Genomic DNA, 27,123 nt, shown 5'->3' on the forward strand with positions numbered 1-27,123 from the left:
TGAGCATGGCAACCAAGGGAGGGGGTTGAGTCATCTTCCCTGGAGGTGTTTAAGGGACAGGTGGATGAGGGGATGAGGGGCATGGTTTAGTGTTTGATAGGAATGGTTGGACTCGATGATACGATGGGTCTTTTCCAACCTGGTGATTCTACGAAAAATGAGAAGCAGCAAGTTTCAGCATCAAGCCTGATCTAAGGATTGTAACCAAGAGAGCTAACCGGTGATATCTGCAAAGTACTGTAGGCCTGTTGATTATGTGTATTTCAAATACAACCTTGACAAGCTTGAGAGGTGGCCCTGTGTGAACTTTATGAAGTCCAGCAATACCCAGTGTGAGGTCCTGCACCTGGGTTGGAGCAATCCCAAGCGCATATACAGGCTGGGTGGAAAGTGGATTGGGAGTAGCCCTTAAGGAAAGGACTGAAGGGTGCTGGTGGATGGAAAGATAACATGAGTTGGCAATAAGGTGTACTCCCCTGGAGTCCTGTGTTCAGTTCTGGAGTACTCAGCACAGAAAGGACATGGAGACGATGCCAGGACTCATTCAGGATGCCTCCTGAATGAGGACAGGCTGAGAGAGTTGGGGTTGTTCAGCCTGGAGAAGAGAAGGCTCCAGGGAGACCTTAAAGCAGCTTCCAGGACTGAAAGGGACTCTAGGAAAGCTGGGGAGGGGCTCTTGATCAGGGAGGGCAGGGAGAGTGTGAGGAGGAACAGGTTGAAGCTGAAAGAGGGGAGATGGAGATGAGATCCTAGGAAGAAATGTTTTGCTGTGAGGGTGGGGAGGCCCTGGCCCAGGTTGCCCAGAGCAGTGGTGACTGCCCCATCCCTGGAGGGGTTCAAGGCCAGGTTGGATGGGGCTTGGAGCCCCTGATCCAGTGGGAGGTGTCCTGCCCATGGCAGGGGGGTTGGAAATGGATGATCTTTAAGGCTCCTTCCAACTCAAACCATTCTGAGTCTACAACGTTTTATCTCTCAATCTAATTAAGCAAGAGACTTGGCTTGGACCTTGATGCAAGAACCTAGGCTCTTCCCCTGCTTCTGCATGGCCTTCTGGTTGAATTTTGGCTTGGTCTCATGCTCTTTGTTCACAGTGAAACAACCGCCAGATTAAAGGTCAGAAAAGTTTTTTCAGCTTGAAGAATTTGAAGGGTTTGTACTTTTGCGAGTGATTTTAGGCATGTTTTAAAGCTCTGGGGACATTAAGCTGTCATTGTGCTACAACCTGTCAGACTTTTTCGCCTCTTCTAGAGTATCCTGGTCCCCACAACAAGGGAGATGAAGCACAGAGAAAGGAAATCGTGACCCCTCTTCAGCGACGAGAAAACCAGCTCAAAATACGTTACTAATACCATTATCTTCATCCCCATGTACACAAATACACATTCAATGAAAAGAGCATGGGGCAGCACTGACATTCCTTATTAACACTTTGGCAAATCTTCCATTGTAACTTGTTTTACTTTGTTTCAGAGCAGAACAAAGAGCCCAGGCTGTGGTCCACACAGCAGATGATGATGTAATAGTCTTGACTGAACAAATTACACTTTCATACTGAATTGCTTTAAAAAGCAGGCAATGATCCAAAAAGGTGAGCAGATGCTAAATTCTAGATATCTTTCATCTGTCATCAGCCACACTATTCACTAACATCCACAAAGGCTGACCTAGGCAATCAGAGTCAGTCATGAATGTGCCACAGAATCTTCATCATGGGTAATAACAAACAAGAGGAAGGAACAAGTTAGATTTTTAGGTGAAATTGCCAGGTTGGCACCTAGAAATACCATCTTTGCCTTTGCAAGCACCACACACATCAGATAGCATCAGCCTAAAGCCAAAGTACCATTCTTGCTAACTAATTTGTTTAGAAAGCCAACACTTTCTTCCTTGTGATGCTTCAAGACAGCAAGAACAGCATCGTTCAGAAATCAGACAGCAAAGTACTGAAGCCATTAATGATTTTTTTAATTGAAATTAATCTTTCAAGTCACACTAAAAGCAAAAAAAATGCATATCCTCAGGTATAGAATGGCAGAGCAATACAGTGACAATTCCAGTGCATCGAGAGTTCTGGACTGCAGGCTATTTATCATCATCATAAGCAGACAGGATGAGAGCTGCATTATAGTTCATTTGAGATCTTCATTCTTCGGCTGATCCCTTCCCCATAGAGTCCTTAATAAAAGATGCTGCTTAGCGTAGCTTCAGGGTTGGACTATCTCAGCAACAAGACCATTTCCTCTTTTCCCCCTATTCCACTTCCTAAATAGCTCAGCTGCTGAGTTAGACGCTAGACATTACAAACAACATCTTGCTGCTATAAGCAAGCCTGACAAGGGATTCAGGCCAGTGCCTACATGCACATTAGCCAGATGTCAGAGGCCAGTGATGGGAACCTCTGCGGTGCCTGGTGCCAAGTCTGTTGAAATTAGCACTGTGGCTTGGTTGTACCAACACAGACTGCCAGTATAGAACAAGACACCGGCTCCAGTGGTTCACCATCCCTTTGTAGGCTCATAAAGGGATCTGCATTGTAATAAGCAGGTGAAGTAAGGACTTCTCAATGATGCTGACTGTCTGACAGAAGGCGTAAGAGGAACCAACAGCAATACAGAGCCGTCTTCTCTCCATGAGTGGAGCTCAGATTGTTACATAGGGTGGTGGGGATTCCTTGAAGGGTAACTCTACAGCTTCCTCATATGATGGCAGCACAGCCTGAAAGAGAAGACCATTAGTTATGAACTCGGGATTGCATGAAAGGTTTCGAGTGGATTTGATTTTGGATGTTTCGCTGCCTTGTTCAAAGGTGGGTAAAAGAACCACCTGAGCTGTAAGAGATAAAGGGCAGAAATCCAGGACAGTTAGTGGTCAGCAGCACTTTATATCCACTCTGCTGCCTATCCCACCTCCTTCCCCCAAATCCAGGCTGCGATAAATGGACCAAGGCTCTTTAATTTCCAGAATATAAGCCTCATTGCCTATGCAAAAAAGCCAAGCTTGAATCGTAGAGGGCCACGATGCATGCACAGCAGCGGCACACATTGCTGGCAAGACAAGGCTCATATTTGCCAAGTTTCAACAAGACAAATGCCTACACTTAGCATTTCATATTCTTCCTCTTTACTTCTCATCCATCTTCATGGTATCTCTTATTTTTGGAAGGGCTTCAATATATTTCCAACATGTCAGATAATCTGGATGCCACTGTTAAAGAGCTCATCAGTAATCTAAGTAAGGACATTGATATCCATTATTTAAAAAACTGTTAAGGTGAAGGGCAATGTACTAAATCTCTTGGATGTTGATCCAGTGAAAGGTGAAGACAAACTTAATTTGAAACATGGGTAGCACTATTAGGCACAGAAACCAAGTTCCAACTAAATTTTTCAATTAAAAACAGAACTCTGGATCAGAGAATAGAAGTTATGTATTCCCATTTATCTGCTTTGCCTGCAGCCTGAGTTTCAGGTCCCTTAGAGATGCTATTGACTTTGAAAGGTTTTATATAAAAGTAAAGTTAGAGGAATATAATATAATTGGAAACTGATACTTAGGACCCATTAATGCACATTTGAAGGGTTGAACTATCTCTCAGACCATCAAAGAAGCAAAAGGAAGGATCATGATGCATCTCGTTAGCCTAAATCATCCCTTTCCATGGTGTAAATCTGAGCCAGTCTTTACTCACCTTTTCAACTGTTTGTGGGTCAACCTTCACCTCCTTTTTCTTGCTGGCTTTAATGTACTTAAAGCAGTTCAGGACACATTTGAACATATAGGCCTGAAAAGGAAAGGAAAGTCTGCCATTGCATTGCAAATCAACAAGACCATTGCCATTTTTACCACCAGCCTCCCCTTGTCCTCTTCTCTGAAGGTAAAAGCCTAGGAGTACGTGTCCCAAAGCCTTACATCAGTCTCTTCATCCTTCAGTAGGAAGGTAACAACTCCATCTGTTCAGGGCAGCACACTGGCATAGGAAGTCATTAGGGCTAGTAATACCATCACATATAAAGCTTGAAACCTCCTTCATGTTATTTTCCTGAGCAGGTTACAAAGTTTGGGTGTCTCAGAAAAGCACCTTGGGCACAACGTTCACCTTCCAGAGATCCAAGGCTCCCTGGTCAACTAGAACTGACATGAAATTTCAGCTCATTCAACAAAATCCTGCACTCACAATAGCTCCACTTTTCTGACAAGATTGCCTTGCACCTCGCAGAGTTACCAGTTGCAATAAACAGAGAGCTTTTCTGAGAAAAATGGATCGATTGACGGATTGTAGCACAAGAAAATAAGCAAGACCTGTGAAACATACCGTATTAAGTAAATATTTTCCCTACTCTATGCAGTGAAGCAAAGTCGTGTGCCTCTTATTTTTATTGGCATTAGATTCTGCTTTAAAAACAGTTGGCATTTTCAGAGGAACATAGGGAGTTGTATGCCCCAAGAACAAGCTGTGTAGCTTAGGATTTCCTAGAACAATGAGGACTGTTTGTCTTGACACAACGCCAAGACAAAGAACTAGAGCAAGGAATGGAGTATCCAAGTTGGAGGAATCTGTCTCTCAAACAGACTTCCAGAGATGAGGAGCAAAGTCCAAACTTTGAGCACCTTTAAGGAATACTGCAAAAAACATTCCTTCTTCCGAAAGCTTCTTCATACAGAGACCAAACACAAGACACTGAAGCCATCATATGAACTGTGCACCCCCCCATCCTTAAAAGAAATTAAAAAAAGATCCTATAACAACAGGAAAAACTAACTCCAAACACTCAAGAGTCAGTGTAGGATGCTTTTCTCCACACTGAATTGAAGAGGGAAATCTTTACCGGCAGTGATTGACATTATAAATGGTTGAGAGGCTTGTCTTAGAGGTCAAGAAGTGAGCTACTTCAGAAGTGATTATGTTAAATCCTTTCTTTCATTTTCCATGAGAATATATTTAATTCCCCTTGGTTTCTGCATTTCCACCACCACGGTAGTGGAAGGATAACTTTATCATATTGAGATGAGATAAAGATTACTTGTGGGCACATAGATCGCCAAAAGAGGCTACCTTAATAGTGCTATGTGGCATCACTCCTTCACTCATGTTGCTCTTTGAATACTAGAACTCCAAGGAAATTAGACTAGAACAACAGCGCTCCCACTGTCAGGGCTCTCCAAGCAAACATCCAACCAGCCACCACACTGGTACGGAGCTGTCAAGTTGCATGGAGAGGCTTCCACGTTGCAATAGGATGTGCTCCTTGCAAAGGATGATGTTATGAGAGAACAAAGCTGGAGGAGTGTTATCGCCACCCTAGCGTTGCCATGTTTCCTAGAATCACAGAATGACAAGGTTGGAAGAGACCCACCGGATCATCGAGTCCAACCATTCCTATCAAACACTAAACCATGCCCCTTAGCACCTCAAAGGTTCCTGCTAAAGGATGAACAAAATCTTGCAGGTCTTATGTGAGGTGATTGGCAGAGGCATGAAGCAGGGCAGGTGCCTCATCTCTTCTTCATCTCATGCTCTGATGTGGAATGCAGATCACTAATTGGGGACAGCAGTTGCAGACTGGCAGGCAAACCACACCAGACACACAGAACAACATTTCAGAATAGAGGGATAAATGTGTCATTAAGCAAGTCATTTTGTGTAAAGACATCCTGGACATGTCCTGGCAATGGGTGCCTGCAGCCCAGAAAGTCAATCGTGTCCTGGGTTGGAGTATTTGTGCCTGTCCAGTATTTTTAACTTATCCTTCCCCCACCCCTCCTCCTACAAACTCCAGCACAGTAAGTCATTGCAAGTTCAGCAGTCTTATAGCTAACCCAGGGGAAAATCCAAATCAACTGATTTTCCAGGTTTCATGGCTTAATCCTAGCCAGCAGTTAAGCACCACACAGCCACTCCCTCTCTCCCTCCACCCCTGGAGTAAAAGCGAGAAAACTTGTGGGTTGAGATAAAGACAGTTAACTAAGTAAAGCAAAAGCCATGCAAATGGGCAAAGCAAAACAATGAACTCATTCACTGCTTCCCACCAGCAGACAGGTTTTCAGCCACCTCCAGGAAAGCAGGGCTCCATCACACACAGCGGTTACTTGGGAAAGCAAATGCCTTAATTCTGAACATCCCTGCCTTCCCTCTTCTTCTCCCCAGCTTTATAAGCTGAGCACGACATCATATGATGTGGAAGATCCCTTTGGGCAGTTGGGGTCAGCTGTCCTGGCTGTGTCCTCTACCAACTTCTTGTGCACCACAACCTGCTCGCTGGTGGGGTGAGAAGCAGAAAGGGCCTTGGCTGTGTGTAAGTACCACTCAGCAGGAAGAGAACCAGCCCGAAATTATGAAAACTCTTCAACACAAATACAAAACACAGCCCCATACTAGCTATTATGAAGAAAATTAACTCTATCCCAGCCAAAACCAGCATGCTGGGTCAGTGAGATTTCTGCTGAAGACCCAAGCTGCCAGAGAGGTTTCAGGGTTACCTCCACTCCTGTCACTCAATTTATGCAAATATTAAAAGATATGCTAAAGTCATGCCTGCAGTGCAGTCATACAAGATGCTCCGCTCCACTTCTCACTGTCTTGTCTGGCCACCTGGGAAAAGTTTGAATAAAAAATGCTTTCCAGCTAACAAGTAGCTTTTTTCACTGTAACAGATTCTGCTCCAGATGCAGTTTTCTTAGTTGGGCTGAAGCCCCTCAGTGAAAAACCTGTTGTCTGATCCACTGAAGCAAGAAGAATGGAAACCATCTCACAGTGGAGTTTACTCAGATATAAGCAGGATTTAGCAGCTCACGTATTTTAATTAAATTTCAGGGTATCAGTGTGCAAAACTCTGCTTATATCAGTGTGGATACAGCGACTTACCCACGTGGAAGATCTAACCTGCTGCTTAATGATGAAATTAATTTTAGCTCACAACAGCAGAACAGTTTCCTATATTTGTTTTCAAACATCTTATCCTTCTAGACATGGATGGGCAGTAAGAGTTTCTGGATACAAGAGAGGTTTTTCTCTATAACCCACATCTGCAAAAGCATAAAAAATGGTGATTTGAGCATTAGATCTGCCTCAGACTCTGCACTGAGGCATAGCTCCTGTTATAGAGCCATGAAATGGTTTAGGTTGGAAGGGACCTCAAAGCCCATCCAGTCCCCCTGCCATGGGCAGGGGCAACTCACATGGGATCAGGGGCTCCAAGTCCCATCCAACCTGGCCTTGAACCCCTCCAGGGATGGGGCAGCCACCACTGCTCTGGGCAACCTGGGCCAGGGCCTCCCCATCCTCACAGCAAAACATTTCTTCCTAAGATCTCATCTCAATCTTCCCTCTTCCAGGTTAAAAGCCTTTCCCCTCATCTTGTCCCTTCAATCCATGATCAAAAGCCCCTCCCCAGCCTTCTTGAGCCCCTTTCAGCACTGGAAGTTGCTCTAAGTTCTCCCTGAACCTTTCTGTTCTCCAGGCTGAACAAGCCCAGCTCTCAGCCTGTCCTCATACAGGAGGCGTTTCAGCCCCCTGATCATCCTCACGGCCCAAGGAGAGACCAACCAGGCTTTACAACACCCTGGCAGTTTTGAGAGAGAGGCAAACCCAATTCCTCACATCCCTCATGCAGGAGAGCTTCATTTCAAGCCTCACCAGACACTGCAGTTATTTACCTTCAGGAAGAGAACGGCAATGAAGGCAATGGTGAAGGTGACCATCACTTTGGCATATTCCTCTGTTGGTAATTTCTCCAGGGTTGGAAAGGAGCCCTGTGAAAAGAAGGAGAGGGTCTCAGTCATAAATAGTTGTTCCCTTTACCAGGGTCACACAAAGTGGTGGAGATCTCTGTAAGGTTCTCAGCCTGCCTTTCAGAAAGGTGAGACAGGCCACCTTACTTTCCTCATCAGAAAGAGCACAGGGACATTTTCTTCCTCCTCCTGTTTACAATCCCTTGGCAAAGCTTTTCTGAAGATTATTTAAATGAGAACTAAATGTATGACTGCTTAATAAAGATGAAAGGTTGATGTGTTTTCAGTGCATGCAGGCAAGCTCTATCCAAATAATTTTGCTCTGCAATTTGCATCCATAAGACTCTTACAAGAAAAATAAGGTGTACTTTTAGGAAACACATGCATAAGCAAGCTGTCAGTCAAGAGCACCGTGTTGGTGAGAACATATGGAAAAGCGTCTCTTGCCATCAAGCAGAGCAGTTCGGGGTGCGCCATAGGGATCAGGGAAAGTTTATTCTATCTTACCAGCCACTGAAAGAAAATTCACAGGGTTTCATAGCATGACAGACTGCTGGATGTGCTCACTACTTACCCTGTGGTCTGCAGACTTGAGGCTGAAATAGATGGGGACCTCCATGTAGGAGCTGCAGAGGGTGAGAATACTCAGGCAGGAGTCCAGCAGCTGCAGAGCCAGGAACGGGATCTTCGAGTGTCCCTGCTGCAGGAAGGTGAGAATTGGTTATGCCTACAAGATTGCATCATAGAATCACCAGGCTGGAAAAGACCCATCAGATCATCGAGTCCAACCATTCCCATCAATCACTAAACCATGTCCTACAGCACCTCGTCCACCCGTCCCTTAAACCCCTCCAGGGTGCTTAAACACCTCAACCACCTCCCTGGGCAGCCTCTGCCAGTGCCCAATGACCCTTTCCATGAAAAAATTTTTCCTAATGTCCAGCCTGAACCTCCCCTGGTGGAGCTTGAGGCCATTCCCTCTCGTCCTGTCCCCTGTCACTTGGGAGAAGAGCCCAGCTCCCTCCTCTCCACAACCTCCTCTCAGGGAGTTGGAGAGAGCAATGAGGTCTCCCCTCAGCCTCCTCTTCTCCAGGCTAAACAACCCCAGCTCTCTCAGCCGCTCCTCTTGTTCTCCAGCCCCTTCACCAGCTTCGTTGCTCTTCTCTGGACTCGCTCCAGAGCCTCAACATCCTTCTCGTGGTGAGGGGCCCAGAACTGAACCCAGGATTCAAGATGCGGTCTCCCCAGTGCCGAGTCCAGAGGGAGAATAACCTCCCTGGACCTATATCACTTCTACAGATCTTACAGAGGGCCTGGGCTTTGTTCGCATTGACAGCCTAAGCTATTTATTTCCCTTCTACTACCCAGAACAACGAGCAACCCATCTTGTTGGGCTGATTTATACGAGCTCCATAGAAGAGGCCTCTAGCTGGAGCAGTGATAGTCCCAGCTTATCTCCAGCAAACCCTTGCAAGTCTGGACAAACCTGAGATTATCTCCCCCAAACCATGAAACAGAAAATAAAATCAACAGGAAGATTCCTAGACAGTGGAAACTAAACAACATCCCAATTAGATATTATACCTTGGTCTCCATCTCATGGGGATGGTCTCCTTATCTTCTCAGAGAAGACCACCCCACCAGTGAGCTGATACCTACCGTGTGGCTGAGAGACGACACAGAAACAATCACTGGGACCTGAATGTAGGAACTGAACATGGCGAGGAGGCTGAGGAGAAAGTCTATGACTTGTAGAGCAAGGAATGGGATCAGGAGACGTTCCCTTTTCTGAGGAAGTAAAGTAACATCAGTTATTTCTGTTCTGAATAGGAGAATGAGGCCAGCTATCAATACCTGAAAGAACATACATTAAGGTGCTCCAAGAATAAATACTTCCCTGGAATTTCTGCATCTAATTCCATGTACTTTGGTGACAATTGATTCAGAAACAATGAAGGACATCAAATGAAGGACATCAACATCTATTTTCTTTTAATTCCCTTGGAAAACATCTGTGAATTTTTGCTGTGTGATATTGGCACTTGATCACATCAGAGCCGTCACTGACCTGACCTCAAAGTTTACCACTATAAAGAAAGCTGATGCTTGATCATTTCTTTTCCTGAAATGGGAAGAGAATCCCCAGTGTAAAAAGGGAGTTACAGTTCCCCTCCAGGACCTGACTTGCAAAAGAGCAAGGAAATGATGCAAAAAACCCAACACTTCCAAATCAGAACATTTCCATTCATTAACAGAAAAATAGTCTTGATGGAAACATTTCCCAGATTTGGTAAATCTGGCAGCAAGCAGCCTTGCAGATGAGCCTGAGGCTACAACCCAGTCACCTTCCCCTCTGTAAGAGAGCAGTGGTATTTATCAGAGGTTTTGATCATACTTCAGCATTTTCAGTGAGCATCCTCTAGATCTCTCCTCTGATTCTTCCTAACTCAGAGTGGCCTCAGCCAGCGGGTAAGTGTTACTTGTGGAGAACGTACCTTCACCACACCGAGGAGGAGGTTGAAGCTGATGATGAACAGCATAATGATCAACAGGAAACAGGTGACGACATCAGCTAAAAGTAATAAAAGTCATTACCACGTTACTAAAAGCTGGAGTCCGATGTTCCGATTCAATTGCATCTCTAAGTAAGGGTTAAAGTGTCATAACCTGGCAGAAAAAATTTGGTATGTGGAGCGAATGAACACTGTGCAGCTGGAAGGTAACATGCATTTTCTCTTTGTTCACCCACTTTCTCATGTATCTTTGAAATTTTTGTTACTTTAGCCACTGGGCTGAGCAGTCTGTCAGCTCTGGCACGAGGGAGCTGAGAGTCTCGATTGCCTGGCCTGAGATTTTAATTTGTAGAATCACAGAATGCTTTAGGTTAGGAGAGACCTTTACAGGTCATCCAGTCCAACTCCCCTCCAGGAGCTGGTGCACCCTTAACCTGCTCAGCTTGCTCAGAGCCCCATCCAACCTGACCTTGAAAGCTTCGAGGAATGGGGCAGCCACTACCTCCCTGGGCAACCTGTGCCAGCATTTCACCATCCTCACAGAAAAAGCATTTCTTCCTGAGATCTCATCTCAATCTTCCCTCTTTCAGCTGAAAACCTTGTCCTCTTCCTGCACTCTCTTATCTAAAGCTCCTCCCCAGCTTTTCTGGGGCCCCTTTCAGTACTGGAAGCTGCTCTAAGGTCTCCCTGGAGCCTTCTTTTCTCCAGGCTGAACAACCCCAACTCTCAGCCTGTTCTCTTAGGGGAGGTGCTCCAGCACTCAGATCATCTTTATGGCCCTAACATCTTAGGCTTCAATATTAACTTAGAATGAAGTAGAAAAAGCAGCAGAGTGCTTCTAACTAATGATTAATGACTCTGAATGGAAATTATTTTGAAGCTCAAAGATGCATAAGGCACCAGAAGTGATTCCTGGTGAAAGGTCTGCAAGGTTCTCAAGCAGACAAGAAGCACAGGTTGTAAGCACCCACAGCTGGTACAGATCAGAGTTTCAGCATGAAATACCTCCATCCCCTCCAGGAGCAGAATACAACATCTACATTAAAACTAAATCTGTGAGGAGAACAACATGAGAGACGGTTCTACCTATGAGACTGGAGGCAATCTATGTCAGCTGCTCTGCATACAGGAGGGCGATCTCTTCCATACACAGAGCTTTACTGAAGAATTCCCAGGAAGCAATTTTCCCTCTTGGTATCACAGCCTGCCCTGACAGTGACTACCAAAGCCTCGCTTGCACTGTACTGTGCACACATTTGGTCTTTCTAACAGTTCAGACAGTGAGAGACCTTTTGTAACACTGGTTTGCTTCTCAAAAAACGAAAGAGGAACACACTCCAAAAGGCGAGTAGTGCCACTTTCTTTATCCACATTAGCACAATGTACAATCTCTCACAGTCCCTCCTCCAACTCACTCTCCAGTTTCTTTTATTGCTTTACCTGAGTTTAAAATAGCAACAGTCTGTCTGGGGTCTCCAGCTCTGAAGTGTTTGAATAAAGGGTTTAATTTTATTAGAAAATAGCCTAACTTTTAGGTTTTCTGACTTTTTAAAAGTAACTTATCCTTTCCACAGGCACATTTCGCAAACATCAGAAACATTTGCTTACTGATTTGCTTCCCTCTCTCCCAACTGCCCAGTTTATTCCATGACTATTAAATAAATCCAGTGCCTAGTTCTATTTTTTCCATTATCTTTTTCCCTTGCTTTCCTAAAGAAATCTAGAAATTCCACTTTAGCCCATTGGGTTCCTGATATATTCCAGCTGCCCTAAAATCCCTCTTTGCTCCATATTACGTATTTTTTTCCCCCCATTAAAATGGCCCTGTATTTCTCCCAGCTGCAAGTATTTGCCTATGGCTATGGTACCACTTCACATTTTTACGGGGTTTAGGAGTATTTCAGTGTTTGGGAACACACCCAAGCATCCTTAATTCACTTCCTTGCTGTCAATAGAATAAAATAATTGACAAAGACCTTGAGACAGAGATATCCACCCCACTTTTTCAGGCACACCAGACCAACACTGTTTACCAAACATTTGCACTAGAGCAGTCACAGCTATATCCTAATTCGGCCAGTTACTCTGCTTGAGGCAGCAAATGCAAATACTCATCCCAAAGCAGAGGGAGAGCCACGCTGGAGAAAGGCAGACCTACCACCCAGCACTGCCCACAGCATCAGGCAGGAGCTGGATGCCCATTAGAATCATAGAATCATCAAGTTGGAAGAGACCCAGTGGATCATTGAGTCCAACCACTCCTATCAATCACTAAACCATGTCCCTCAGCACCTCGTCCACCCGTCCCTTAAACACCTCCAGGGAAGGTGACTCAACCACCTCCCTGGGCAGCCTCTGACAGTGCCCAATGACCCTTTCCGTGAAATTTTTTTTCCTAATGTCAAGCCTGATCCTCCCTGGTGGAGCTTGAGGCCATTCCCTCTCGTCCTGTCCTGTCACTTGGGAGAAAAGCCCAGCTCCCTCCTCTCCACAACCTCCTTTCAGGTAGTTGGAGAGAGCAATGAGGTCTCCCCTCAGCCTCCTCTTCTCCAGGCTAAACAACCCCAGCTGCAGCACATGCAAACTGTCCAGTACCTCACCGGGGCCAAGATAAGCAATGCGGGTATGGACAAATGCCAGCTGAAGAAAGGACCAAAGATGATACTGAGAAGCTCTGGAGCCTCTCCAGGGTTGTAGAGGACCTGCCTGACAGCTGGGCTGAGCCACATGGGGCAGCAAGGTCAGCAGAAGAGGGTAGGTGAGACCAACAACAACACTCCCTTACTCTGCTAGTAGAGACTGCAAGTCGTTTCATTTAAATACATTAATACAAAAGATCACAGAATCACCAGGTTGGAAGAGACCCACCAGATCATCAAGTCCAACCATTCCTATCAAACACTAAACCATGCAAACCATGCAGATGTTTTAACTTTCCCTGCTGTTTTAAGAATTAGCAACACACTTAAGTCTCCTCTACAAATGGGATTTGCTTATGAGGAACCTTTGGTTTGTAAAGAAGCTCTGACCATCTCTTCCTTCCCTGAACAGGAGAAGCCTCTTCCTTTATGGGGCTCAAATTGGAAAACCTTTTCAGGAGGCTGCATCCCTGAAAGAAGCAAAAAAGCTGCTCTCAAGAGAGGAAGGACCTGTACACGAGCTCCTGCACATGCAGGTGTCAGGCACACAAGACCTGAGGGAGTGATCAAAAGAATCCAAAAAACATTTAACCTACACCAGGAAAAAAGACTTTGGATGGCACAAACCAAAACAGAACAAATGAAAAAGGTTTTACTTATAACCTGCTAAAAAGCTGAATGTGGGATCCATAGAGACCCTGGCCCAGGCTGCCCAGAGCAGTGGTGGCTGCCCCATCCCTGGAGGGGTTCAAGGCCAGGTTGGATGGGGCTTGGAGCCCCTGATCCAGTGGGAGGTGTCCCTGCCCATGGCAGGAGTGAGACTGGTTGGGCTTTGAGTTCCCTTCTGACGCAAACCATTCTCTGATGTGTTTACCACAAAGTATTGAAAACTGAAACACAGAAGAGGAAGAAATCTTAGCAAACAGCAAAGAAGAAAACTCAAACCCTGAATGAAAACAGAGATGGGAATGGAGAAAGGTCTTTATGCAGAAGAGGCTGCTCACAGCTCTGCAGCTTGCCAAGGTCATGGGAAGAGCCTCAGCTTCAAGGCAGGAAAACCAAACCCAGCTTTCAGAAGCAGGAAAGTAGAGACCAGACAACAATCTGGTGCACAGAGGTCCAAAGATTGTCACAAGGACTGTATGAATTAAAACAAAAAATATTTTAACAAAGAAGACAGACCCAGCCATAAACGGAGACAATCCCAGTTACGTTACACACCAAACTGCCTGAAGCCATTCTCCCCAGTTTTCTTCTTGGACTCAACAATTACTAGTTTGCCCCAGAGAGAATTTATCTCTTTAGCACGGTGTTTCCTCGGATTCAAGACAGCTGTGTTTTTCTGCCTCTCTCTGCATGGTCTCATGCTCCAGCTCTCTCAGCAGGCTCACTAATTAATTGGGCAACTGGCCGTTGCGTTTGCAGGCTAATTGCTGGCAGAACCCAGCTGAATTTTCCAAGCAGAACCTATATCAAAAAAACCTCTAAACAAAATAAGAAAGAAATAATGAACCTAGAGACACAAAGCAATGGAAAGAAAAGGAAAACCGAGAGCAAACAACTTTCCACATGCTGTCTGACTCCTACTTGTTCATCAGAAATATAGTCCTCCTTTCTGCTGGCAGCAGATCTCTCCGTTCCAGGGGTGCTGTAGAACCAACAGATTTGACCTCAGTAATCAAAGAGTTTGCTTTAACAAAACAAATTCTTCCTTTGTAAAAGCATAGTTAGCAGATGGACCATATTTGCTAAAGGAGCAACCCCCTTAAAGAGCGGTAGCTGCTGGCTCTTAGCCCTATCCTGGCAACCCCCTATGAGATGGGAACAGAGCACGTGTTATAAAGAAGCCAAAGACCACTTGAAATACTTTGGGCTGGCAAAGTGGTAAGTTACTCTCCATAAAACTTATCCCCTTTGAAGTGCACCTTCTCAAAGTATACAGGAATAGACAGCAGCAAGAGACAAAAAAACACTCTCTTTCTTGTGGTTTTCCTTACTCAAATTCTATGAGATGACCGAAGCCTACTAGAGATCCAAGGGAATTTAATGAGTAGAGATTTATGCGTGGTATGAAATAAATGCTGTTTTCTTTGGGAAGGTGGTGTAACTGGAACAGGGCATATCATAGAATCACGGAGTGGCTTGGGTTGGAAGGGACTTTAAAGCCCATCCAGTTCCAACCTCCTGCCATGGGAAGGGACACCTCCCACTGGATCAGCCCCATCCAACCTGGCCTTGAACCCCTCCAGGGATGGGGCAGCCACCACTGCTCTGGGCGGCCTGGGCCAGGGCCTCCCCACCCTCACAGGAGAACATTTCTTCCCAAGATCTCATCTCAATCTCCCCTCTTTCAGCTGAAAACCATTCCCCTCATCCCATCCCTGCCCTCCCTGATCCAGAGCCCCTCCCCAGATTTCCTGTAGGCTCCCCTTTAAGTATGAAAGAGCCTCCCTGGAGCTGTGTTTGGTTTCTGCAATGTTAGCAAGTCGTTCAAAAACCCCACCATCCAACTGGAAGAGGGTACATTCATTTGCCAAATGTCTATTTTTTTTGTAACTTCACATCAGGGTTTTTGCCCTGAATGTAGCCAGGGGGGACATTGAATCCTAATCCTAATATTTCCCAGGAATGCAGTGAAACCCCTTTCTTGTTTACAGCCCGATAAACAGCCATGGGAAATAGAAACAGGGCTCATAAAGCTGGGGTTTAAACAGTTGCATTCACAGATTGTCAAGGATGGCAGTGTCTGCTTCAGTGTAGCTGATAAGCTGCAGGGAGCTGTTTCTGGACAGCAGTGTTCAAGGGATGAGCAGGACCAGCAAGGCAAAAAGCCTCCCAGTCCCTTCAGCTGATTTGCATTTCATCAGAGCAGGAGGGAATATTTTCTGTGTAGGAAATGGTATGTGTTGGATGTGGTATATGCTGTGCACGCAGGTCTTCAGGCAGAACTGAGGTATTTTTCTTGGCTGGCTGGACAGAAATTGAAACAACATTTCCAGTTGTACTTTGTCCACAACCTCAATTTTTATAGTCATTAATGAAAAATAAAAGTGATTAACGTTCGGAATGTTTGCAGGTATGAATTGCAGACATCCTAAAAATCTTACCTTAAGGCAAGCAGTGGGGTGTAACCTTTTTAAAGGCAGAAAGCCATTCATGTTAGCAGCTTAGACCTGGTAAGGAGGTTTTAATTGAAATGATTTTGGGGGCTTGCTTTTTTGGTTTTATTTTTCCAGCAGTTAAAGCCTGCCAAAGCTCATAGGCTTTCAGGAATGAAGCACTGCCAAGAAGGCTTTTGTTAGGAAGGCTTCTCAGCTCCAGGATGAGATTTGTAACAGGCTGGAAATGGGGAAGGCTGCATGGGAAATGCACATCCAAATGTCTGCTGTACGCAACTGAGATAGAGCGTAGAGATGTGAACCAGACCCTTCCAAATTGCAGCTGAGTGCCCCAAATCACCGTGCAACAAAGTCTGACTCCTGTTCCCTCTGCCTGGCCAAATCAATCTACTTTAGATTAGCTGCCATCCTGGCATTGAACCCACTAGGGTGGGAAGGCTTCCAAAGATGAAGAAGAAGCTGGGTCGTCTTCCCATTTTAATTTGACATTTTCAGCAGGTTTTATGTTAGTTTCTTGATCAACTTTCAGTGAAAAACAAATTTCAGAGGAGCGATCTTGGTGTTGTGCTGCCTGTGGCATTTTGTAAGCTTAGACAGCAAGAATTAGCAGGCTGCAAGGGGCAGGGCATCCGTCTTCTATAGAGAGCTGACCCAGTCACTCCTTCCATAACTCAGAATCACAAAAAACTACAACAATACTAATTCTCATGGGATCATTAAGGTTGGAAAAAGATCATCCTCTAAGATCATCCAGTCCAACCATCAGCCCACCACCACTGTGCCTACTAAACAATGTCCCAAAGTGCCATGGCCACATGCTTTTTGAACCCCTCCAGGATTGGAGACTCCACCCCTGCCCTGGGCAGCCTCTGCCAGTGCTTCACCACTCTTGCAGTAAAGACATTTTTCCTGATATCCAATCTAAACCTCCCCTGACACAACCCGAGACCATTTCCTCTCATCCTATCTCTTAATACTTAGGAGGAGAAACCAACATCCACCTTACCACAAGCTACTTTCAGGTAATTGTAAGGAGCAGTAAGGTCTCTCTTCAGCCTCCTTTTCTCCAGACTAAATAATCCCAGTTCCCTCAGCCGCTCCTCATAAGACTGGTGCTCTAGGTCCTTCTCCAGCTCTGTTCCCCTTCTCCGGATGCTCTCTAGACCCTCAATGTCTTTCTTGGAGTGAGGGGCCCACAACAGAACCCAGGATTAGAGGGTGGCCTCACCAGCACCGAGTACAGGTGGACGATCCCTTCCCTGCTCCTGCTGGCCACACCATTTTTGGACGTAAGCGAGGATGCTGCTGGCCTTCTTGGCCACTTCTGCTTCACCTCTCTGACCACACTTGTGGCAGTCAAAGCCCACCCCAGCCCCTCTTTTTAAGGCAGCAAAACATACTGCTGAGAAATCTTGAAGGACCTCCGATTCCTTCAAAAGAACTCCTGTATGTATTTTTTCCTACCGTATTGCGTTAAAGGCGTTTTCCCATAGACTCTGCCTTGTTTATATTCTTGGGCCGTGACTACAGTGTTAGCATTATATATTCTGAGAAGTGCTTTAATCTGGCAGGATCTACAAATAGAACAGCAGATGCTGAGGGCATCGACGGAACCTCTCCTCAAATTGTTCTCCAACTCCTCCATCTGGATTTCGAAGTCTAGTTGAACTTTTTGTACTGCTTTGCTGGGTTGCTTCCCTCCTAGTTTCTGGAAATAGAAGCGTTGCACTGTTTATTCCAACTATAATCAGAAAACACTCACAAGCTCCCAAGCAGAGCCCTTTGAAATCCTTGGGAAGAGAAGCCAAGTGGAAGTGCTGGGGATTTCATTATAAAATGTTCTGGTTTGTGTAGGAGGCAGTACAAGAGGGGGAGGGGGAAGACTTGTCATTTTGATTGTGTGGGAAGAGGGGGGAGTGGTATTAAAAATGGGGCCAATTTAACTCAGAATGGTTCTATTCTTAAAGCAAATACTCCGGATTTCCAGAAAAGCACATCTTGCTTAGAAAGCACATAATGGTTTCATATGGAAATTATATGAAAAATCTCAACAATATGTTTCATTTTCTTTAAAGAATATTCTACTCAGGTACTTGATAAATACAAATAATTGTTGCCTTTGGATGATATTTCTGCAAAAAATAATGAAAAACAACTGCCATATTTACATAACTGTATCTGCAGGAAAGTATTCTGACCTGTAAATACCATAGGAGGCCCTGGCCCAGGTTGCCCAGAGCAGTGGTGGCTGCCCCATCCCTGGAGGTGTTCAAGGCCAGGTTAGATGGGGCTTGGAGCCCCTGATCCAGTGGGAGGTGTCCCTGCCCGTGGCAGGAGGTTGGAACTGGATGGGCTTTAAGGTCTCTTCCAACCCAACCCATTCCATGATCCTATGTTCAGTTTTCAGCAGTGAGGTAGGAGGTTCCTGCATGGGATTATACATGATGAGGAGAGGATGGCTCCATGGCACAGAGGACAGGGTAGTGGAAGCAGCATCAGTTCTGGGCCCCTCACCACAGGAAGGATGTTGAGGCTCTGGAGTGAGTCCAGAGAAGAGCAACAAAGCTGGGGAAGGGGCTGGAGAACAAGAGGAGCAGCTGAGAGAGCTGGGGGTGTTTAGCCTGGAGAAGGGGAGGCTGAGGGGAGACCTCATTGCTCTCTGCAACTCCCTGAAAGGAGGTTGTGGAGAGGAGGGAGCTGGGCTCTTCTCCCAAGTGACAGGGGACAGGACGAGAGGGAATGGCCTCAAGCTCCACCAGGGGAGGTTTAGGCTGGACATTAGGAAAAAGCTTTTCACGGAGAAGGTCATTGGTCACTGTCAGAGGCTGCCCAGGGAGGTGGTTGAGTCACGTTCCCTGGAAGGGCTTAAGGGATGGGTGGATGAGGTGCTGAGGGGCATGGTTTAGTGATTGATGGGAATGGTTGGACTCGATGATCTGATGGGTCTTTTCTAACCTGGGGATTCTATGATTCTATGATTGTTATCCCCCACACCCATGGGGTGTAGTGTGGGGCTGCAATTTCTCCCCACTCCAGGACATCAAGGCCACTGTCCAGAATGGGTCCATTGAGGAGCTGGTCAGACACTTCAGTGTTTTCCTGGGAAATGCTCACTGTGTGAAGTCAGTCAGCATTGTGTGTGACACTGGAAGGCTCTACAGTTGGTGAAAAGAAAGAGAAGGGGAAAACAGGATTTTCAGATTAATGCAAAGTGTATTGCAAAGGGAGTGGGAATGCTGGAGGAGTATGAGGGTACTGGAGAGCTGGGCTGATGTACTGAAACAAAGACAATTTCATGCTTGGACTTGATGATCCGGTGGGTCTCTTCCAACCTGGTTATTCTATGATTCTGTGATTCACTGGGCTCCACATCAGTTTCCAATCAGTTTCCCAAGCCCACACAGCCATAGCCTAAACCAAAATTCAAGTCTTTGGCGCCTGAATTTTGCCTCTGGGTCTGCGCTTTATGGCCCATCTGCTCTGTATACCAGTTTCCTATTTTCTTTGATGCAGGATGTTGGGCTCCCTCTCAATCCCACAGAACTCTGCTGTTTCCCAGCATCCCAGTGACTCACCAATTCTGTAGTAATCCTTGCCCAGGTCTTTGCAAAAGCCTTTCCCACTAGCCACCTCCAGGGAGTACTCAATCAGCAGCAGAATGCTCATAACCTGGAAGAACAAAAGCAAAAGACACAATTCACTAGTCCCTGCCCCGACTTTCCATCAACAAATGTGTTCCAGGGACCGTGCAAAGGCCATGGTCCTAAATGCAGGATGGGTCGTCGAGTGAGGCTGTTGTGAAGGGTTTAAAATCCTTTATGAGGAAATATTGAGGCAATTGTTATCGGGTTATAAATGGTTTGGGTTTAACTGTCTTTTTCTGCCAGCTGCTGAAGGAGGATGGAGGAATTACAAAGTGAATGACTTTGGTTTCAACATTTTTTTATCCAGAAAGTCCCGGCTTTACATTTTGAAATTGTGTTTTGCTGTAGAATTGAGCTAAATGTAACAGTAGTATTTCAAAGTGTAAAAAGAAACACACAAAGAATAAAGATATCTCTGTAAGTCTAGCTCTACCACTTCACTGACACAAAAAATATTTTCATTCTTTTATTGAATTGAGAACAATCTCCATTTGTGGGTTTTTTTATGTTGAACCAAAATGATTTTCTCCAAGTTTCTGAATTGGACTGTCAAACCCCAGACTCCAGGATTCATCCTATTCTTGAGTTTAGCAAGCTGGGAAGTGGAAAGAGGCTGAGAGCTGTGGTCTCAGTCTTAGCCCTGCACTTCTGACTCTAAATAGTAATGATCTGCAAGGAAAAATTAACTTGTAACACCCAGGTTAGGGTGAGCTCCTGGTGCACTTGGCAGTCAGGGGCCACACGAGACCTCCCTAAGGCTGGAGATCATAGAATCATAGAATAGTTTGGGCTGGAAGGGACCCCAAAGCCCATCCAGTTCCACCCCCTGCCACGGGCTGGGACACCTCCCAATGAATCAGGGGCTCCAAGCCCCATCGAGCCTGGCCTTGAACCCCTCCAGAGATGGGGCAGCCGCAACTCCTCTGCACAACTTGTTCCAGTGTCTCACCACTCTCATCGTGAAGAAATTCCTCCTTATGTCTATTCTAAATCTGCCCCTCTCCAGTTTATACCCACTGCTCCTATTCCTGTCACTACAAGCCTTTGTGAACAGCTCTTCCCCAGCTTTCTTTTCCTCCCCAGACAGTAGCCATCAACAAAGAAGAGTTTTCCATGAAGTGGTAGCTGACAGAAGCTGTTTTATCTGGATTACGCAACCTTTGTGAGTGATCTGAACCTCACACAGATGCAGGAAGCAAGTTTGTATCTGCCACCAAGATCACCACAAGCTTGGGTACCGTATAGCTGAAACAACTGCTCCACCACAACTGTAGCAGCATTTCATTTCAACAATCTCTTCAAGAAGTGATGCAGGCGAGGAGTAACGGGGTCTGTTGTGGTCTGTACTCATGTTTGCGAACTTCCCGTAGGAAACAGCGCAAAACCAGCAGTTGCAGGGAACTGAGGCAAACATCACATTTGTGTGAGCAGAAGAGAGCATAATTGTTGTCTTTTGCAGAGTGATGGCTGAGAGATCCAGACAGAGCTCAGGCAGGAGTGAGGAGTAGTCAGAGGTGCTAGGGCTGACAATGCAAACCAACAAAACCAAAAGGCATGGAAAGAACCGCTTTGCGTTGCCCCCAGAAATGGGGAAGCGTGGCTGGGAGGGACGGCCTGTGGCAGACAGGAGCTGCATGCAGACTCTCCCACTGTCTCTGCGTTGGCTGCAGAAGACCGAGAAACTACTTTCAAAACCAAATTTTTCAATCTTCTGTGCCACAAGCTCCAAGTATAGCTTCCCAAAGAGCTGTAGCACAACCCTCAGAACCCTTTGCTTCTGGAATAAGCCTCCACCAAACCACACTCTTGCTGCAGTGAGGACTGGGACTCTGTCCCACTACTAGACTGCCCTCTGCATTTAAAATACTGTCTACAGTCTGAGAAGAAAGGACGTGTCTCCTGGCCTGTCTGATATCAGATTGTTCAGTAGCTACATGAGACATGCTAATTTTGTTCAATTTTTAGTCATACAGTAAATGAACTTTGCAATTTGTTCATGAGGTTGATAGGAAAAGGAGAAATATCTAGATCTCACTACATGTGGACACAAGAAAGCTGGCATGAATTCAGTTTAATTTAACAGTGTTTGAAGTCCCGTGGAAGCACTGAACCTTGTCAAGGATGAAATTGCATCAGTCTGAAGATTTTTTACTCTTGATGGTCTTTCCTGGGATTTAAAGGATCCCTTAACTATCTACACATGGAGATGACGCGTTGACTTCAAGTGCCCTGACTTGTCTGAGAGGTTTCATGTACGTGATCCCAAAGTGATTTCACTTCCCTTATTCCTACTGTTGGTCTAACTCCTCACATGTCATAATGGGAAATAAAGGAAGAAATCATCTTTTCAGGTTTCTATTAAATGGAGACTAGAGCAAAACAAATGACCTGAGCCCTAACCATCTGTTTCATTCCCAAAAGATGAGTGGGAGCAGGACATCATTGCATTCCAGAAAGTCCCACACCAGTTGGATTTACACCCAGACCAGAGACAGAGTCTAAACTTTCGTTATGAAGAACCATCTCTAGTGTCTATCAAAGAGGGAAACAGTAAAACAAAAGAGGCCCTGGCTTCCTTGCAGGTGTTGAAATGAGCCACACAACCAGATCAACTGCAGTTACATAAAATAAGTACTAGTCAGATAGAAAACCCGAGCTCAACCTGAAAGGTTAATGAAGAAACTTTTAAAGTGAAAGCTGGTTTAAACTTTCCAATTAAAAAGGCTTTTGCATAAAATTAGCCACTGAACTTCAACGAGATAAAACAGTGCAAGATCTCGTAGTCTTTTCCTCAGCTTTCCATCACAAGTGCTGTCTGAGGATCAGGATACCTCTCCATCCCCTGCTTTGGCTTTGACATGCTGCTCATTTATTCCTGTAGAGAAGATACGTACAAAATGATGAAACCCCTACAGTGAGCTGCTTGCTTCAAGCTGAGAAGAAGGTGAAGACTGATATGCTGTCTACCTGGCACTCCTTGCCTCTTAATGCTTTATATAGTCTCACTTGAGATTCATCTCTCAGCTCCAGAAGAAACTGAAAGGTTCCTGTTTCAGACAGACAGGACTGCTCAGACAAGCATCCAGTTCCCTCTCTTGTTGCTATGTCACAACTGGACAGAGAGGGGCTTAAAATTTCATCTCCCACCAAGCAGCTTCCTTGATGTGCTGCAGCCTCCCAGCTCCTCCACCAGCCAGCCCTTCTTATTTTGTGTCCTACAGCTGCAATTTATGGAAGACACCTCTTATGGAGGACACACCTTATGAGGACTTATCTCATCTTGTTGCTGTCTCCATTTAACAGGAGTGCTTCAAATTTCTTGGTAAAAGATGTACAACACCTCTAAGCAAAGTGGCAGCCAAATAGCGTAGGACTGAGGCAGAACCAGGCGTTAAACCGAGGCAGCTAATTTGGGGGCATCTTGCAAAGCAGAATCTTAGCAGCATGACGCACGCAGCCACTGTTCCCTGGTGAATGATTTTGCTGCAGCTGCAATAGGCTTAAACTGCTGTTAGAGGTTGTGTCATGGGCCTTTTTTTTTCAGATACATGTGTAGCTTGACTAATCTCCAAATAATTTATCTTAATGCACATGGCCACGGTGTGATGGCCGCTCCATTTTTTTTCCCCACACCCAGTATTTCTGCAAGAGCTTGAAGTTTTAATGAACAGGGGTGGATGGGGACAGAGAAATGCTGCTGTAAGAGGACATTGGGGTGCTGTGGAGGTTTCTGTCAGTGGTGCACACAAGCAGGTGATGCTCAGCATTTTGAAGGCAAATAGCACCGCATATAAATGCTCCACTTCCAGTGCTCCGCCTTTTCTTTAATTTAAAAGTGGTTGTTGTGGCAGGACAGGATGAAGCGAGGAGTGTTTTAGCTCCCATTTGGTTTCCTTTCAAAACATTTCATCTTTTTCCTCCTTTCCTGCTGCCTCCCTCTCCTTCTCTTGTTTGCACAAGGATGAGGGAGCAGCACAGGCTCTGCTAAATATCTGAGGTCAGCCACAGGCTGGTGAAGACACAAAGAATCCAACACATCCACAGGTGAGGACTGAGCTTGTGGAAGGTCCTGAGGATGAGGCTCTGCTCTGTGAGTTAAAGAGCTGCCAGAGAGAAGAGCTTGGCTGCAACAGAGGCACAACCAAGCTGCAGGCATGCTGCTTCCTAAGACCTGCTTTGGCTCTAATCAAAGACTAGCGGCAAATTAATTGCTGGATTTCTTCCCATGCTTTATGCACAGAAGCGACTTTCCAGCCTTATTCTTGAAGCTAATGTCAATAACTTGAGGTCTCTTCAGGCCTGGGAGAAGCTGATGAGCAGAAGAACAAACTCCTCCATCCTTTCTTTGAAAGTCACCTGCAAGTCACATCCAACACCCAGTGAAGCTTTGCAATTCATACAACTCTTTCCCCTCCTTGTTCCTTTCCTTCCCTGTTTGTTTGAGAATGCCCACAATTTATTTCAACTGTCTATGGAGAGATCAGCAGAGAGACAAATCTAATTTATAGGATGATAAGACATCATCACAAAGCCTGAGAGCTCGTGTTTGATGGCATTACTATCACTCAGCATCACTATGATTCATCACTAGGACCCACAGCAATAATTTATACTGATACAAACCAAGTGTATTGATGTAGCAAATCACCCAAGTCACTGCCAAGTTATAAATCCCATTTTCTTTTTCCCTCCCTCTGCCCAGCTGCAGCTACACAATCAAAAAAGTAGAGAAGAGGTAGGGAAAAAAATGTTTGCTATTCTACGTTAACTCTTAAAGCAGTAAGATAGGACAACCTCCTCCAACATCAATCTGTTTCCCAAGGGGGTCTGTGTAAAAGATACCGATGAGATGATACAGTAGGTACAGATGCACTGGGACCCTCAGGGATTTGGGGATTTAACAGGCTCTGGTATTGCAGTGATGGTCATTCTGTCAGGAGCCAGCAGCAGCAGGGATGAAGAGTTGAGGGCTCAGGCTGCCCCTGCCCTTTCCCCATATCCTTTACTGGTTCAACCCCAATCTTCAAGACTGTTTCTGTCAGCCACCAGTACCGAGAGCTGGTGTCTCATTCTGTTCCCTCACACACTGGTGCAAATCAGGAATCTCTATTGACGGTGGTGGCATCATAGTGAAACATTTAGGAGAAAGGTGTATGTCAGCTCAAAGCATTTGCTGACTTCTGAGAAAGACAAAAGAAGCTTTTTTATGATTCACCCTGCCAGCTAAGAAGAAGTAATTAGTTTCTGCATCTCTGTTTCACTACTGATATCAGATAGCTCAGGCTGCACAGTGTGCTTCCAGCTCTCTGGAGAAAATGTGTTGTGGTTCCCTGTCTTGTGTCTCCCACCTTTGCACAGACCTTTAATTTTTCCAGCGCCTCTTCAGATCTTGGCTGTACTTCCTACGAGGCTACCATTTCTAAACAGGTCATGACCGTCCCTCTGTGATGCCTGTGTGTTTAATTGGCTGTCAGAAATTGCTTGTGCTCTGCTGCAAACTCTCAGCTTTCAAACATTTCAATTTTTGTGTCTTGGGGTCATGAGAATGAGCAGGAAATGCAGCAATTTCTTTTCCTTTAAAGCAGTGAGATTATAAGCTTTGAGCTTGTGGCAAAAAGACGAGTAGCCTGCCCAGAATGCTCAAAAGATAGAAGGCAAAAGAGGCATGATTCCTTTAACCAATCTCATAATATTTTTGATTTGAGGTCCCCAAAGATCAAGATATGGTGCTGAACTGCCAGTACAGCACCTGACTTTCAAGTAATGCTGGGGGGAAAGTGTTGGCAGTTACCTTGCACACAAATGTGGTGGAGACCCAAGTTTCCCTGCACTCCTGCTCTGGGCTAGGAGGTGCAGAGTTGATGCACCCAAGCACAGCCACCCTCGCTCACCACATCCAGCAACCCCCAGTGCTGCTGCTCCTCGCATGTTTATGAAGTCCTATTACTCATTGAATGCTTTCCCTTCCCCTATTGTTTTGCTTTTCATTTCATGAGCCGAATCCTCCACTAATCCATCCGTCGTGGAATTCAAGACCATTACACCAGCAGGTTGAACCCCTGTTTTGGTTTTTTGTTAGTGAGGAGGAGGCTGCGGCGCGGTGAGATTTGCTCAATTAGCGAGGACATGCCTGGTTTGCTCCTGCTGCCATGCCAAAGCCAGCTGGAGGACCATGGAATGTCCTTCCCATGCTTGGCTGTGCCCACCACATACCTTCAGGCTACAGCTCCCCTCACTCCTCCCGTGCTAAGAGCCCCCAGTAACCACTATCCCCCTGCAGGCTCCCAACCCACGACTGCGCATGCCGACCGCGACAGATGGGATAATTTTAAGTGTCTCTGCTGTGCAAGAAACCACATCCTCGGTACGAATTAAAGGCACCTGAAAGCACCTCTGTGCAACCGGGTGGTGGAGAAGAAATGTCTCTCCAGGCTCTGCTACCTCTGCTCGCTGCCATCTGTGACCACCCCAGAGCAGTTACGCCAGATGCTGGCAGCTGAACACAGAGCCACAGAGCCAAACGGAAACCAAACCAGCTCACAGAGTGTCCAGCCGGCTGTAAAGAGAAAAAGGAGGCAGCTTTGCCCACCTGCCCTTGCCTGCTTGGGGCTCGAACCCCTCCTCCCTCCCGACCTGTGAATTCATCACTCCCACTGCTCCCACTGCTGTTCTGCTGCCTGGTTTCTAACCAACAGGTGCAGGCAACGGTGCTGAGCCCTGGCCAAGCTCCACAGCCCTGCGTGGGTAAGAGCTTCTGCGTTAAACTGCAAGGAAAACTAGGGAGCAGAGTGAGTTTCCATGAGCTCCTGTAGGTAAAGCCAGGAAAAAGTAGTTAAAACACCCTCTGAATACAATGAATTTCTTCCTGTTTCCTCTCCCTCCCCCCCAACATCTTCTCCTCTTTTGCCCATCCCTCTTAAACCACCGATTTTTCTCCTTTGAGGGCACAGAAAAGTCAACAATCAGGAAACCTTGTGCTATGTGATGATTACACCTCCTGCAAAGATAACACCTCCACCTCTCTTTTCTTTCCTCTCCCTGTCCCCCCTTTCAGCCCTGTAACTTACCATGTGAAAGATCCCTAGAACGACTGTTGCTGTCTTGATGTTGAAGAAGCAACATTTGGGGGGCTCGGTGGTCGTTTGGGTGGTCATTTTCTAACCCCTCTGCCCAGTTGTGAGTTAATGAGGTTGAATTTGCAGCAACCACCCCACTGAAAAGAGAAGCGAGCAGTGCAGCTCAACTTCCTTCCTGGTCTATAAATGTGTTAAGTCATCTACAAAGTCACATGAGGTCTTTGATTTCTCAATAATAAAGAAAGCAAAATTGTGTTGCTTTGCTAACAGATCTTTAACTGCTTGCAACATCCCAGCTGGCAAACATAAGCACAAACGCAGCTTCAGGCAGGTGGTGTTCAGCAAGTGAGGTGTACGGGGAGGGGAGGGATCCAAAGCAGCTTTGTCCTACAAAAATCAGCAGA

The 27,123-nt window shown here is 45.8% G+C and overlaps 1 protein-coding gene across 1 annotated transcript; it reads right to left on the reverse strand.

Annotated features, from left to right (window-relative positions):
* Positions 1–1,941: 1,941 nt before the first annotated feature.
* On the reverse strand, positions 1,942–26,914 carry LAPTM5 (lysosomal protein transmembrane 5). Its single transcript, XM_069875411.1, has 8 exons — positions 26,711–26,914; positions 19,575–19,668; positions 10,224–10,300; positions 9,388–9,516; positions 8,303–8,428; positions 7,654–7,749; positions 3,689–3,781; positions 1,942–2,715 (listed from the first exon to the last, which is right to left on the reverse strand). Exons 1-8 carry the CDS (start codon positions 26,795–26,797, stop codon positions 2,641–2,643), a joined length of 777 nt encoding a protein of 258 aa, XP_069731512.1. The 5' UTR covers positions 26,798–26,914; the 3' UTR covers positions 1,942–2,640.
* Between the last annotated feature and the right edge of the window lie 209 nt (positions 26,915–27,123).

This window comes from Phaenicophaeus curvirostris, chromosome 23 (assembly GCF_032191515.1).
Source record: "Phaenicophaeus curvirostris isolate KB17595 chromosome 23, BPBGC_Pcur_1.0, whole genome shotgun sequence".
Lineage (NCBI taxonomy): Eukaryota > Metazoa > Chordata > Aves > Cuculiformes > Cuculidae > Phaenicophaeus > Phaenicophaeus curvirostris.

Coding starts and splice junctions, on each gene's coding strand:
- LAPTM5 (XM_069875411.1), bottom strand. CDS start 26,797: ATGACCACCCAAACGACCACCGAGCCCCCCAAATGTTGCTTCTTCAAC. Junction 10,301..19,574: donor CAAGGATTACTACAGAATTG/GTGAGTCACTGG, acceptor TATTACTTTTAG/CTGATGTCGTCACCTGTTTC. Junction 9,517..10,223: donor TCCTCCTCGGTGTGGTGAAG/GTACGTTCTCCA, acceptor TTACTTCCTCAG/AAAAGGGAACGTCTCCTGAT.